This window comes from Anomalospiza imberbis, unplaced genomic scaffold (genome assembly GCF_031753505.1).
Source record: "Anomalospiza imberbis isolate Cuckoo-Finch-1a 21T00152 unplaced genomic scaffold, ASM3175350v1 scaffold_66, whole genome shotgun sequence".
In the NCBI taxonomy this organism is placed as follows: domain Eukaryota; kingdom Metazoa; phylum Chordata; class Aves; order Passeriformes; family Viduidae; genus Anomalospiza; species Anomalospiza imberbis.
The window spans coordinates 203,428-217,792 of NW_027100273.1; the positions used below are offsets into that span (position 1 = coordinate 203,428).

Below are 14,365 nucleotides of genomic sequence, written 5' to 3' on the forward strand. Positions count from 1 at the left end.
CAATTAAGAATCGGTAATTAGGTAATGAGGCGAGGGGTCAATTAAGAAGGCAATTATGTGAACAGAGACTCAGTGATCATTAAATTAATTGTTGATTATCGATCACTTCTTAATCAATAGTACTAAATAATCATTAATTAAGTTTTAATTATGGGTCATCAATTAATTATTGATTAAGTATTGAATATAGATTATGGAATAATAGTTATTAATGTATTATTAATAATTAATAATATAGAATTAATTATTAATTAATCATCGGATACATCTGTGTCGTTAATTTATTATTAATTATTAATGGATAACCAGTGTGGCATTAATGATTTGTTATATTTTTGTAATGAGTAATGATTAGCAGTTATTGATTATGAATACCTCGTGCCTGGCTAATTGCGTTTTACTGATTCCCTGATCAATATCTGTGCAGTGGGGGAGCCCGTGATGGCGAACAATTAATTAACAATTAATTAACAATTCCCGACGGAGGAGTGACCGCGGCCATCGACCGCATTCGTTAGCGAGGCAGGACTTAACGACTCCTTCGTCAGGACACCGGCCGTGACCACGCCCGTTAATGGGGGTCCAGCACCGGCCTCACTGCGCCGCGCTGGGTCGTCGGCTAACTACTAACGAATTAGTAACTAATGATTATTAATCGATTAACTACTAATTGATTACTAATTAATCATTATTAATTAATTAACTACTAATTAATTATTAATAATTCGCGTTAGTTATCAGTTAACTATTAATTATTAATTAATAATTATTAATTAAGAAACTATTGATTAATTAATAATTAATTAATAATTAATTGTCAATTAATAATTAATTATTAATTGTTAATTAATTAACTGTTAATTAATTATTAATTGATAATTGGTTTTAGTTATCCATTTGAACGTGGTTCCTAGTAGAATAATTAGTAAATAATTAGCGTTAATTATCAGTTAACTAATCCTGGCTGTGTCTGTGCATTAACAGATGAAATCCTGGCTGTGTCTGTGCATTAACAGATGAAATCCTGGCTGTGTCTGTGCATTATCATAAAATCCTGGCTGTGTTTGTGGATTATCAGATAAAATCCTGGCTGTGTCTGTGGATTATCAGCTGAAATCCTGGCTGTGCTTATGGATTATCATAAAATCCTGGTTGTGTCTGTGCATTATCAGCTGAAATCCTGGCTGTGTCTGTGCATTAACACTGAAATCCTGGCTGTGTCTGTGGATTATCAGCTGAAATCCTGGTTGTGTTTATGGATTATCATAAAATCCTGGCTGTGTCTGTGCATTATCAGATAAAATCCTGGCTGTGTCTGTGCATTATCAGCTGAAATCCTGGCTGTGTCTGTGGATTATCAGATAAAATCCTGGCTGTGCTTATGGATTATCATAAAATCCTGGCTGTGTCTGTGCATTAACACTGAAATCCTGGCTGTGTCTGTGCATTAACACTGAAATCCTGGCTGTGTCTGTGGATTATCAGCTAAAATCCTGGCTGTGTTTATGGATTATCAGATAAAATCCTGGCTGTGTTTATGGATTATCAGATAAAATCCTGGCTGTGCTTATGGATTATCATAAAATCCTGGCTGTGTCTGTGCATTAACACTGAAATCCTGGCTGTGTCTGTGGATTATCAGATAAAATCCTGGTTGTGTCTGTGCATTATCAGATAAAATCCTGGTTGTGTTTGTGGATTATCATAAAATCCTGGCTGTGTCTGTGGATTATCAGATAAAATCCTGGTTGTGTCTGTGCATTATCAGATAAAATCCTGGTTGTGTTTGTGGATTATCATAAAATCCTGGTTGTGTCTGTGCATTAACACTGAAATCCTGGCTGTGTCTGTGGATTATCAGCTGAAATCCTGGCTGTGTTTGTGGGATTAAGAGCAAAGGAACTCCAACCTTACTTGCACTGGACATCTGAAACTCTCAGCGGGGCTGGCGCGCTCAGCGGAACACACGAGCCTCGATTCCTGCAATAATAAAATCCAGCTTGGCAAAAGTCAGGAGTTTTATTTACAAATCCAGCAGGAGCAGCAGGAGGAGGAGACCAGGACCACGCTCCAGCGGAAAGCAATGGTTTATTGGGAATGGCAGCAAATCCAAGGGACAGTGCCCGGCCCTGGCCAGGCAATCATCCGGGAATGGAGAGAACGTGGGACCCGGAGCGGGACGGGCCTCGCGGCGCCTCTGCTCTAGTGGCTCTCTCCCTTCTTGCCCACTACCTGCAAGAGGAAAGAGCAGCGGTGAAGCGGCGGGGCCGCGCCGGCCGGAGCCCCGGGACAGACCCGGGGCACCGCGGGCTCCGGGCGGGGAAAGGCCCGGCCGGGCTCAGGGCAGCGCGCACAGCCGGGCCTGCGGGAACAGCAGCACAGCTTCAGCTCAGGCCAGCCCCACACCCGGCACGCTCCAGGAGCAACTCAGCTGCCAGAAACATTCCTCCCCACTAAACTCCTTTTTCTCCTCCCCAAAATTCACTTTTCTCCCCAAAACTCACATTTTCCCTCCCAAAAAAATCCCCTTTTTTCACCCAGATATTCCCATTTCCCCCCCACAAATTTCCCCTATTCTTTTCCTCTAAATTCCTTTTGTTCTTTTTTTCTTTTGGAAAAGAATGGGAAAATGAGACCTCACCATACAGCTGCTAAGAAAGTGGAGAAGCTACGGAAATCCCCCAGAAATCCCTGGATTTCCAGCTGGTAGAGAGCAAAGCCCCAGCCCTGCCAGGCCTGAACTCCGGAGCTGCGGAAGCCCTCTGTGCTCCTTCCCGGGGTCATTCCTGGCTGAATGAACTCCGGAGCTGCCGGAAGCCCTCTGTGCTCCTTCCCGGGGTCATTCCTGGCAGGCTGGGGCAGGGAGGAATTCCCCCTGTCCAGCTGAGTGCTCCCCCGGGCACAGGAGCTGCTAGGAAAAGCTTGTGAGGCCTTTGCCAGAGTTAACTTTGGCGTTGCTGTGAATTGCTCTGGTTCCACACCAGCTCACACGCATCAGGCACAGAAGTGAGGAAAAGAAGGAAAAGCAGAGCCCAAGGATTAAGGATTAGGTGTGAGCAATATGGAACACCAACAGAAAGGTTCTGTACCAGTCGGAGGCAGACAGGGACAAGCGGCCCATGTGTATGATCTGAAAAGCCAGTACATGGACGTGGGTGGGTGTGGGCATTCCAGCATTCCAGCATCCCAGCTCACGCGCACGCCGTGCCACGCTCCCCAGGGAACCCCTCCTTACCCCCGTGTCCCTCCCTTCCAGCAGGACACTGCAAAGCCTTGGCAGAGCTGCTCCCACAGCTCCACAGGACGCAAGCGGCCTGGCCTGACACAGGATGCTGGGTGCACCTGACAGGGGCGAGGGCAGCAGAGAAACGCGACAGCATTTGGAAAGCAAAGTGCTGAAGGCAGGATCTGGGGCAGGGAGAGGAGGGGAAAGCTGAGCTGATGAGTCAGGAGGTGCGATGCTGCGGGATTTGGGAGGGGTGGGAGCTGAGCACGGGGAGGAGAGTGAGGCCACACCAGTGCCGTTATTCTTTTCAATTTCTTCTGCCTGCTTGGCTCTTTGGGAATGGGGAGCGAAGCTGGAACACGAACAAAAGGAGGGTTACCAGAACCAAAGCAGCAGCAAAGCGTGTCCAAAGCGCGCTGCAAGCGAGCAGGTGTGAGGAGAGAGCAGGGATTTCTTTATTCCAGGGGGACACAAGTGTCCCTCTGCCAGGCAGTGCTCCTCTCTGGCTCTTGCCACTGCTCTCTGAGGACACAGGCAACAGCTTTCCCCTGGTGTCCCCTTCCCAGCAGCGCGAACACTTCCCTTCTGCTCAGCTCCGCGTTCAGGACGGAAAATAGGAATATCATCATTACACAGACTGTCCGTGAGGGTGCGACTGAGGCAGGACAGCAGCTCCCAATGCACTGCTGCTCCAGGATTGCTGAGCTGCTCCTTCCCACCCCCAAGCCCTGGCTGCTGGGTCCAGACTCCTTCTCATGCAGCTTAAAAAGCCACAGGAACCCAAAGAAAAAAGATCAAGCATCAATTCACATGTTTCTACTCCGGGGAGAATGAGGGAGCTCCAAAATCTGTATTTTAGAACAGCAGAATGAATTTTCATGGTCCTGAGTGGCAGGGAAGGGCAGCAAAAGCTGTTAAACTCCTTTATTAACTTATTAGCAGCAGAGAAATTAAGTTTTAAGTTTAGTTAAGATCAAGTTTTGCTGCTAAAAATTAAGTAGGTGCCATATTGGTGTTAGTGCTTTTAATCTTCTGAAATTAGAGGGTATTTGTACCATAAATACTGAAGCGGTTTATTTTAAAATAAGACTTTTTACAATGAAGTTGCCAAAAGAGAGAGTCCCAAAATCAAGGTGTAGATCTCACAGCTATTAAAAAAATGTGGCCTTTGGTGTGTATAAGTTGCCAGCCCCTCGTGTTTTCAGTTCTTACCCTTGCTTTTGACCAAGCCGACGATTAAAACCCTGCGGAAAGCTCAGAAAAACCCATGCCAAAGGTACACATCCCCGCCAGGTGCCCTGAGTGTGGAACTGTGTCCCCCCAGGGGCGTGCTCCCTCAGCCCGGCGCGCAGCAGGCTCGGGCTGCTCCCCAGGGGCGTTAGCAAGGGACTCACTCGTTTGAAGTCGTTCATGTTGGTGGCCTGCACTGGAGTGCCAATGAACGTGAAGTACGTGATTCTTGTCGTCTCCTCGCCACCATGATTGGACTGGACGAACAACTGCAGAGGGAGAAAGCCAAAAGGAGGACTTTAATTTCATCCCTGCATTAATACCTACAGCATCAGCTGCTCCAGATGTGTGAAGTGACCAAATGAAAGCTTTTTCCCCATTACAAAGGTCTCTGTCCTCTTCATGTCAATCATTATTTCTCTGCTGCTTTCCTGGCAGCTTGTTAAAGCCCCCCAGGTGGGATTTTTCCCCAGCTCCCGCTTCCCACACCCAGCCAACGCAGGAGCTAAGAAGTGACAGCTTCGCTGGGATGTGACTAGAAAGTGAGCTCCCATCGGCGCGCTGACGTCTGCGGAGCTCCCGGGCAGGCCCCCGCCCGAGGCTCGGGGCTGCTGTGGCTGCGCGATGCCCCGTGCTCCGCAGCGACAAGGGACTCACAGTGACACTGTTGACATTCTGGAATTTCACGTAGCGCAGCTGGACGATGCCGTCCTCCCTGATGTCCTCCGGGCCCAGCTCCAGGGCCTGCGTGGGCTCGCTGCGCTCCGCCTCCTCGAAGTCCATGGAGCGCGGCAGGTTGATGAAGATCTTGATGTACTTGGGCCCTTGCCCTGGCACGACAGAGAGGGAGAACCGTGTGAGGGACACGCCGCAGGGAATGCAGGAAACGGCGCACCACTGCGCAATGTAAGCTGGACAACGGGAAAAGGCATGGGGCCTCTTCCAGTGAACCTCCCCTCGGCCTGCGCCTCCATCCAGGTGTGCCTCTGCAGGCTACCAAACCAGAAACACTTCGACTTGTGCATCCAACGACAGGAAACGCTTTCCTTGTGCATCAAACTACAGGAAACATTTCTGCTTGTGCGTCAAACTGCAGGAAACGCTTTCCTTGTGCATCAAACTACAGGAAACATTTCTGCTTGTGTATCAAACCACAGGAAACACTTTGTGTATCAAACCACAAGAAACATTTCTACTTGTGTATCAAACTGCAGGAAACATTTCTGCTTGAGTATCAAACTACAGGAAACATTTCTGCTTGTGTATCAAACCACAGGAAACACTTTCCTTGTGTATCAAACTACAGGAAACATTTCTATTTGTGTATCAAACTACAGCAAACGCTTTCCTTGTGTATCAAACTACAGGAAACATTTCTACTCCTGTATGAAACTACAGGAAACATTTCTTCTTGTGTATCAAACCACAGGAAACACTTTCCTTGTGTATCAAACTACAGGAAACACTTCCTTTGTCTACCAAACTACAGTAAATACTTTATTTGTGTATCAACCTATAGTAAATATTTCTATTTGTATATCAAATTACTATAAATACTATTTGTGTATAAAACTACAATAAATAATTTATGTATCAATCTATAATAAATACTTCTATGTCTGCATCAATCCATAATAAATATTTCTACGTGTGTATCAATCTCTAATAAATACTTCTGTGTGTGTATCAATCTATAACAAATACTTCTGTGTGTGTATCAATCTGTAACAAATATTTCCACGTGTCTATCAATCTATAATAAATACTGCTATGTGTGTATCAGTCTATAAGAAATACTTGGTGTATCAATCTGTAAGAAATACTCTGATTTGTGTATCAAACTGTAGTCTTTGCCCATCAATCAGTAATAAATATTTCCACCTGCAGCACTCACCATTGTCTGGCCCCTGAAGTTTCATAGAGTAAAGCTTGACAGGCTGACTAAAAGCGACGGTGATGAGCAGCTGTGGAGGAGAGAAAGCACAGTTATTCACTGTGTCCTCACGCGAAACCAAGCGCAGCACAGCGGGGCAGGGGAGCTCTGGAACAAAATGCTGCGCTCACTTCCCCTATCCCACACGTTCTGGCCCTTCACTTCCCCGCGCACGCTCCTGAGCCTGGCCGTGCTCAGTGGGGAAAGCACTGGCACGCCCAGCCCTGTACCCGGCTTTCCTCCATGCTCCCAGCCCCGGCAGAGCCCTCCTGCAGGAGAACATCCCCAGGAATGCAGCAATCCCTGGAGCTGCGGCAGCACAGCCCCCTGCAGAACATCCCCGGGAATGCAGCAATCCCTGGAGCTGCGGCAGCACAGCCCCCTGCAGGAGAACATCCCCAGGAATGCAGCAATCCCTGGAGCTGCGGCAGCACAGCCCCCTGCAGGAGAACATCCCCGGGAATGCAGCAATCCCTGGAGCTGCGGCAGCACAGCTCCCTGCAGGAGAACATCCCCGGGAATGCAGCAATCCCTGGAGCTGCGGCAGCACAGCTCCCTGCAGAACATCCCCAGGAATGCAGCAATCCCTGGAGCTGCGGCAGCACAGCCCCCTGCAGGAGAACATCCCCAGGAATGCAGCAATCCCTGGAGCTGCGGCAGCACAGCTCCCTGCAGAACATCCCCAGGAATGCAGCAATCCCTGGAGCTGCGGCAGCACAGCCCCCTGCAGGAGAACATCCCCGGGAATGCAGCAATCCCTGGAGCTGTGGCAGCACAGCCCCCTGCAGGAGAATAGCCCCGGGAATGCAGCAATCCCTGGAGCTGCGGCAGCACAGCCCCCTGCAGGAGAACATCCCCGGGAATGCAGCAATCCCTGGAGCTGCGGCAGCACAGCTCCCTGCAGGAGAACATCCCCGGGAATGCAGCAATCCCTGGAGCTGCGGCAGCACAGCCCCCTGCAGAACATCCCCGGGAATGCAGCAATCCCTGGAGCTGTGGCAGCACAGCCCCCTGCAGGAGAACATCCCCGGGAATGCAGCAATCCCTGGAGCTGCGGCAGCACAGCCCCCTGCAGGAGAACATCCCCGGGAATGCAGCAATCCCTGGAGCTGCGGCAGCACAGCTCCCTGCAGGAGAACATCCCCGGGAATGCAGCAATCCCTGGAGCTGCGGCAGCACAGCCCCCTGCAGGAGAATAGCCCCGGGAATGCAGCAATCCCTGGAGCTGTGGCAGCACACCTGCTCGTCGCAGTCGGACTCCAGGTAGGAGGAGTCCTTGCGCAGACAGTTCTCGAAGCCGTGCTCGTCGCTCTCGTTGAGGCACTCGCAGCCAGCCTTGTTGATGAAGGGCAGCAGATCCATCTGGGGACAGAGAGCACAGCTGCTCACAGCTGGGACAGCACGGCATGGGACACAAAATTCATTTCCATGACTAGGAAGATCCTTTATTCTTAAAAACAGTGGGAAAAAAAGCCCAGACAAATGATTTTCTTGGGCAGCTTTGCCTGAAAAGCAGTTCTTTGACTTCAAGGACATTTGAAAAGGGGGGTTTTTTAACACCCGAGCTGCTCAAGCACTCCAGTAAAGCTCTGGGGAGATACTCACATATCCTTTGGGGATGTCTGTGTCTTCGCTGTTGCCGGGATCATTCTCCAGGTGCTGTTTGATTTTGTCTTCCAGGCCCACGGCATCTGCTCCCTGGTACTGGTCGATCCGCACCTTGTTCCGGAAGAACAGGAAGGTGGGCGTTGCCGAGATGTTGTTGGTGGCAGCCGTGCCCTGGGAGCAGACATCAGTCCCCATTCAGTGCTGTAGGTCAGTCCCGCGGCACCGCTGGCAGCCAGCTGGTGCCACCAGTAAATCCACTGATTGGTTTTTGCCTCTGCCGCCCACTGGTGCTGTGTCCAACGGCTAAAGCATGACTTTAGCAGGGGCTGAGAACCAGCGAATTACTGCGCTGTTACACCGCTCACGGGAAGGGCAGCACGGCGGGCACTGCAGGCACAGTTCCTCCAAGGAGGGACTTGTTCTCCCAGCTTGGGAGAGTCACTGGCACAGCTCCTGCGCCGCAACAGGCACAGCGAGAGGCGCGGACACCGCTGGAGCCCTTCCCTCCCAGCTCCCATTCCCTGCTCTCCCTGCCCACCCTGGACAGGACACCGCTGGAGCCTCTCCCAGCTCCCATTCCCTGCTCTCCCTGCCCACCCTGGACAGGACACCGCTGGAGCCTCTCCCAGCTCCCATTCCCTGCTCTCCCTGCCCACCCTGGACAGGACACCGCTGGAGCCTCTCCCAGCTCCCATTCCCTGCTCTCCCTGCCCACCCTGCACAGGACACCGCTGGAGCCTCTCCCAGCTCCCATTCCCTGCTCTCCCTGCCCACCCTGGACAGGACACCGCTGGAGCCTCTCCCAGCTCCCATTCCCTGCTCTCCCTGCCCACCCTGCACAGGACACCGCTGGAGCCTCTCCCAGCTCCCATTCCCTGCTCTCCCTGCCCACCCTGCACAGGACACCGCTGGAGCCTCTCCCAGCTCCCATTCCCTGCTCTCCCTGCCCACCCTGGACAGGACACCGCTGGAGCCTCTCCCAGCTCCCATTCCCTGCTCTCCCTGCCCACCCTGGACAGGACACCGCTGGAGCCTCTCCCAGCTCCCATTCCCTGCTCTCCCTGCCCACCCTGCACAGGACACCGCTGGAGCCTCTCCCAGCTCCCATTCCCTGCTCTCCCTGCCCACCCTGCACAGGACACCGCTGGAGCCTCTCCCAGCTCCCATTCCCTGCTCTCCCTGCCCACCCTGCACAGGACACCGCTGGAGCCTCTCCCAGCTCCCATTCCCTGCTCTCCCTGCCCACCCTGCACAGGACACCGCTGGAGCCTCTCCCAGCTCCCATTCCCTGCTCTCCCTCCCAGCAGCAGGAGGGCCCTGGAGCCCACACCTGGCACTGGTGCACGTCCACCTCCAGGAACGTTGCCTGCGGGTATTTGTTACTCAGGGCGTTGAAGGCGGGCGCGATCCGCAGGCAAGGGCCGCACCTGTGGGAAAAGCGACACTTCCACTCAGTTCCACTTTTGTTTTCTTTTTCAGTGCTTGCCCCAAATGGAACCAGAGAGTTCCTCTCTTCCTGCTGTAAAAACAGCCTCTCTACCTGCCTGCCAGCTGGTGATACAATGCAAGATGACATCTGGGAATCTGCAATTTAGTGTCTTTATTTGCAGCACTTTTACCACAGTCCTGCTCAACGAAGTGTGACCAACGAGGGCGAAATCAGAAAAAAAACACTACTAACAAAAATCGCGTAACATTAGTCCATGCTACCTCACGGGAAAAAATTATACTTACGCATAACTTAAATATTTAATGGTCAACCTGTATCCAAGCTTCAGGGACCATGAAATTTTTCCCACAATAAATCTCATTTACACCTGTAACCAGCTATTCCCATATTTATTTGGCCCTGGGAGGACAGAGTTGGTTTCTTTTGATTTAATGGCATTGCCTTGGATGAAAATGTGTATTTTTTACTTATTCTGCGTCAGCAAAGGTGTAGGAAGTGCTCAGCTGCACCAATTCCCGTAAAGGGAGTTTCTCACTGAGAAAGAGAAAGGAAAAGTGGATCAAAAGACCCCGACGTAGAAAATTGGCAAAAAAGCCCCCACAGCTAAGAGGGAGCAGCCGAAAAATAATGAGGTGCCCTATGAACCCCCAACCCCCCGGGATTATCACTATTCTCCCTAATTTCACAGATTAACGGGAATGATTCAGATGTTTAGGTTTATTTGGTGACAAATTCATCCCGATGTCGCCACAGCTGCACCTCCCTGCTGAGGAGGGAAAAGGGATAATCCACTTATCCTGCGCAAACGGGATACGGATCCAGCCCAGTTTCATAGGGCAAAAGATGTTTTTCCAAGTTTTTAGGTGTTTTTAGTGTTGTTCGTGCCTTGTTTCCATCGGTTTCCTGCCCTATAAGAGGGCTTTAAACCAGCGCAGCCCCTGCTCCCTCAGAGCGCCTGAGGGCTGGCGGGTCCGCGGGCGGTGGGTTCGGCGGGAAAAACGGGAATTTATTCCAGGACCTGGGAACACGGTGTTAAAAATCCCATAACTTCTAAAGGCGCCGATGCTGAGACTGCACTGACGCGTTACGGAGCGCCCCTCACGCTGCAAACCGCGCCGGGGAACCGCGAATAAAAACACGGGAACGCCGGAGCCCTTCCCGGGAGCCTGAGGCGGGACGGGCGCGCAGGAGCCGCATCCCGCCCTCACTCACCCCCTCATGGTGAACTTCACCACGGCCAGGCGGGAGCCGGCGGCGCTCAGCTCGGGCTGGAACTCGGTGTCGTTGGCGATCACCTTCACGCCCGCCATGGCCGCGGGCCCCGGTGGCGGTGCCGGGTGCGATGTGCAGCGTCACGGCGGGCAGGACGCCCGGCATGCACCGCTGGGACGGGCGCAGGCGCGGCCGCCCCGCTCCGCTCCGCTCTCGCCCGGCCGCCGCCGCCATCTTGGCAACGGGCAGCGCGTGAGGCGGCGACGCCCCCCGGCGGCCATCTTGGGAACGGGCAGCGCGTGAGGGCGCGACGCCCCCCGGCGGCCATCTTGGGAACGGGCAGGCCGTGAGGGCGCGACGCCCCCCGGCGGCCATCTTGGGAACGGGCAGGCCGTGAGGGCGCGACGCCCCCCGGCGGCCATCTTGGGAACGGGTAAGCGCAGGGATGCTGTGAGGGGAGACGCGCCCTCAAAGTTTAACATAAAAACTTAGTACCAGTTTCGTCATTAACTCGTTTTTCGGTGACGCCAAAAGGGGGAAAATAAAAGATGAGCGCTTGTAACAATTACAAAGTACAACCAAAATTAAACCCATGACTTTCTCTGACTGCATTTGCAGCGTCATTCCTGACAACTTCCCAACGTACTTTATAACACAAAATAGTGTCGCTTCAAGAGGTCTCACATTCCCGCTTTTCCGACCAAACACCAGGAATATCCCCAGCATCCTGCTCCCGCCTGCTGTAATTCAAAAGCCTTGCAGTAATCGCTAATTAATTATTAATTAAGTAAGCAAGTAATCACCGGCTCCTGACGCGCCCTCAGCGGCACCCCGCAGTTTCCACGGCGGCGGCCCCTGCCGTCAAGCGCGCCGGCCGGAGCTTTGCGCCAGTGTCGCGGGACGCGGTGTCATCCGGCCGCTGCCGCACCGAGCGCGGCGGGGCCGCGGCGCCCGGGACACGTGAGGGCCGGGACAGGCACCGGCACCGGCACCGGCACCGGCACCGGACAGGTGCGACCGGGGACCGGGGCGGGAGGACGGCTCGCTCCCAGCGGGAGGGGTAGGGCGAGCCCGCGGCTCTCCGCAGGCCCCGCAGCATCCGCGCCGGGAGCGCTGAGGAGGCTGCGGCACCGGGAGCGCAGGGACCCGGGCATTCCGGGACCCGAGACTCGGCTGGGCCGGAGCCCAAGGAGCCCCGGTATCGCGGGACACCGGGAGCGGCCCGCGCTGGTGACGGGCGGGACTGGCTTTGGAACTCCGTCACCGCAAAGGCAGCGCCAGGTTATTAATGGATGGAGCTTTCCATCGCTGCTAACGGAGCCTTACCTAAGGGGAGGCTCCTCACAGGAATTGATCCTCCTGGGGGCTTAAATGCCTTTTAAATGCCGCTTTCCTGCTAGCTCGCGGCCTTCCCCGGTTTTATTTCCCTTCCCCGTGCCAGCCGCGGTGCTCTTGGCACCCAGGGATGGGATTTGGAGTGCTCCAGCTGCTTTGGATAACTGTCCTTTGTGGCAGCTCGAAACAGGAAAAATTGCTGTGGGTTCAGTGCGCCATCAAAGGAAGCACCAGGAAAACCTGCAAGTGGCTTCCAAAGGTGTCCATTAACGCCGGTCTCGTGTCCCACATTAGTGTTGTGTTCTCTGTCTAGGTTTGGAGCCTCCTGCATTCCCAGGGAAGGTGTTCTCGTTGTCTTCTCCCTCTCTCCCTCCCTCAGTGGTCCCTTTTCTCCATCCCTAAATAACAACTAGGAAGTCCAGTCTGCCATTCAATTGAAAATCGTTAGATCTTTCTAAAGTGCAGCAATAGCCCACTCGTGGCTCTGCGGAGCTATTTAACACTACCTGGTGCTATTTATTAGTATTTTGGGGCGGTAATTGGAGTGTGCACACACATGCTGAGATGAATTCCGTCACAAGTGTCTGGGGAGAGTTGCTCTGGTGGAACCGAGGTGGGCTCGCTTTGGTTTCACCCCTTCCTCCCAGGGATTTGCTCTCTTTGGGGCCTTTTCTGGCTGTAAGCATCCACGGGGTGGATGTCTGGGTAGACAGCTTGAAAAGGGGTTTAGTTGAGTCTTGGGTTCAGAATTTAATTCCTTGTGCTTGAAAAATCAGTTTAGTGGCTTTACTGAAATAGGAATTGATCCGGGATTATTCAGTGTGCCTAAGTCCCACCTTCAAGCAGAGCAGTTCAGACAGTCACTGGATTATTCTGTCAGGTTAACACGTTATTTAACATTCTCTTTTTTGTTCATTTCCTAATTTAAATAGTTGCTTTCTGTTGGAATACTTTAACAGTCCTGGTTTTGGGAGGGTGTTTTTTCCACACCCCTGCATTTGTTCTATTTATTGTTACGTGTGCTCCCCGCCTGTCTAAGATTAGAATGATTTCCGAGTTATTTATTTATTATCATTTGCAAGGTTTTAGGTTAGAAAATCTCAAGGGAAGGCACTAAATAAACCCAAGGATGCTGAGATAGCTACGTGTGAGTATCCCTGTGTACAGGGAGTAACAGAACAGTCTGCTTTGTTGTGTTTTGGGAGGAAAACCAGGGGTTTGGCTCTTGTGGATCGAGACAGACGTACCCCATGGAGTACAGGAAGAGCTGTCCTTGTGGCATCTCCATTTCCTGTTTCCAAGTTCCCTTTTCTGCAGGAAACGGGGGGTTTGGGGCAGTTCTGAGTGGCTGCCAGGTGGCACTTGGTGGCAGTGATTCCCTGCCTGCTTTTGGGCCCGTTTGGCACCGGGACAGTGTCGATTTGCTCCTGTACTTTGTCATCACTGATGGCAAAAAATGGAATTATTGATTGTTTTCGGACAAAAAGGGATTTTGGTGCTGGCAGGGCCGCACTTGGTGTTTGCTGGGGCTGAGCTCTGGAATCCAAATTCCTGGGGAATGAAAATGTGGTTTTTCCTGAAAAAGAAGTTTTTTATGAAGGCCTTGCGCTGCCATGGTCACAAACTAGAAGGAAAGAGGTAGTTTTTCTTTTTCCTCTCTCTCCCAGAGCCTTGCTATGAAATATTCTGAGAACTTGTGTTTGAAATGGGACTGTCAGGGGGGTGGTAATGTGTTTTCTGCATGGAAAGTCTGGAATCTCTTAGGTTAGTTGTGTGCTAATGCTCTTGTATGTTGTGATATCCTCCCGTGTGTTCCTTTTGAAAATCCCCTTTATTCAGAGTGGCGTGGGTTTGGAAGTGTCCAGGAGTAGCTTTAAATGCAGAGTTGTGAAATGCGGGATCTCAAGCAGCAGTTCTGTGCCCCCGTAGGGGACTTCCTGTGTTTATTAAAAAATGCAGCTGCTTTTGACAGCCAGGTGACACGGGAACGCTGTGACTTGTTCCCTGAACTGGGAGCAGTAGGGCAGCAGAGGAGTGGGAAGGGATTTTTGTGTTGCTCACAGGTGCTTTTCAGCTCTGGTTTAGTCATTTTTGGTTTGTTTCCTCACAGAAATTGAGTAGGTATTTGTGTTTGCTGAGAGTGTTTTTGTTCTAGTTGTTGATATTTACATTTTGTTCTATTGCATCTGGACACTTTATTCCTGCTTTTATCCCATTTTTATGATGATTTCCCTGCAAATCAAGCCTGGTTTAATTGTAGCCCTTTGTTTGTCACCCTGTTGTTTAAAATGCTGAATGAATTTCTCTTTCTGTGTTGTGATGGTCCAGACAGAGCAATTGATCCAGCATTGCATAACAATTAACTCTGCAG

At 51.7% G+C, this 14,365-nt stretch overlaps 2 protein-coding genes across 4 annotated transcripts in view; one reads left to right on the top strand and one right to left on the bottom strand.

The window, feature by feature from the left end:
* Positions 1-2,071: 2,071 nt before the first annotated feature.
* On the bottom strand, positions 2,072-10,829 carry LOC137467516 (thioredoxin-like protein 1). 2 transcript variants are annotated; one of them, XM_068178994.1, is made up of 8 exons: positions 10,660-10,829; positions 9,328-9,424; positions 7,995-8,168; positions 7,629-7,751; positions 6,351-6,420; positions 5,114-5,286; positions 4,621-4,725; positions 2,072-2,232 (listed from the first exon to the last, which is right to left on the bottom strand). In XM_068178994.1, the coding sequence occupies exons 1-8, from the start codon at positions 10,755-10,757 to the stop codon at positions 2,203-2,205; spliced, it is 870 nt and encodes a 289-aa protein (XP_068035095.1). In that variant the 5' UTR covers positions 10,758-10,829; the 3' UTR covers positions 2,072-2,202. The 2 variants fall into 2 exon arrangements, with proteins under 2 accessions (XP_068035095.1, XP_068035096.1); XM_068178995.1 differs by having other exon boundaries at positions 2,138-2,228; positions 4,617-4,725.
* A 726-nt stretch (positions 10,830-11,555) lies between these two features.
* Positions 11,556-14,365, top strand: part of LOC137467515 (WD repeat-containing protein 7) — a 43,967-nt gene continuing 41,157 nt past the window's right edge. Inside the window, exon 1 of one of the 2 annotated variants that reach the window (XM_068178992.1) lies at positions 11,556-11,670. The gene's annotated coding sequence lies outside the window, so the exon portion shown is untranslated. The remainder of the gene's footprint in view (positions 11,671-14,365) is intronic. The other variant, XM_068178993.1, reaches the window with a different exon arrangement.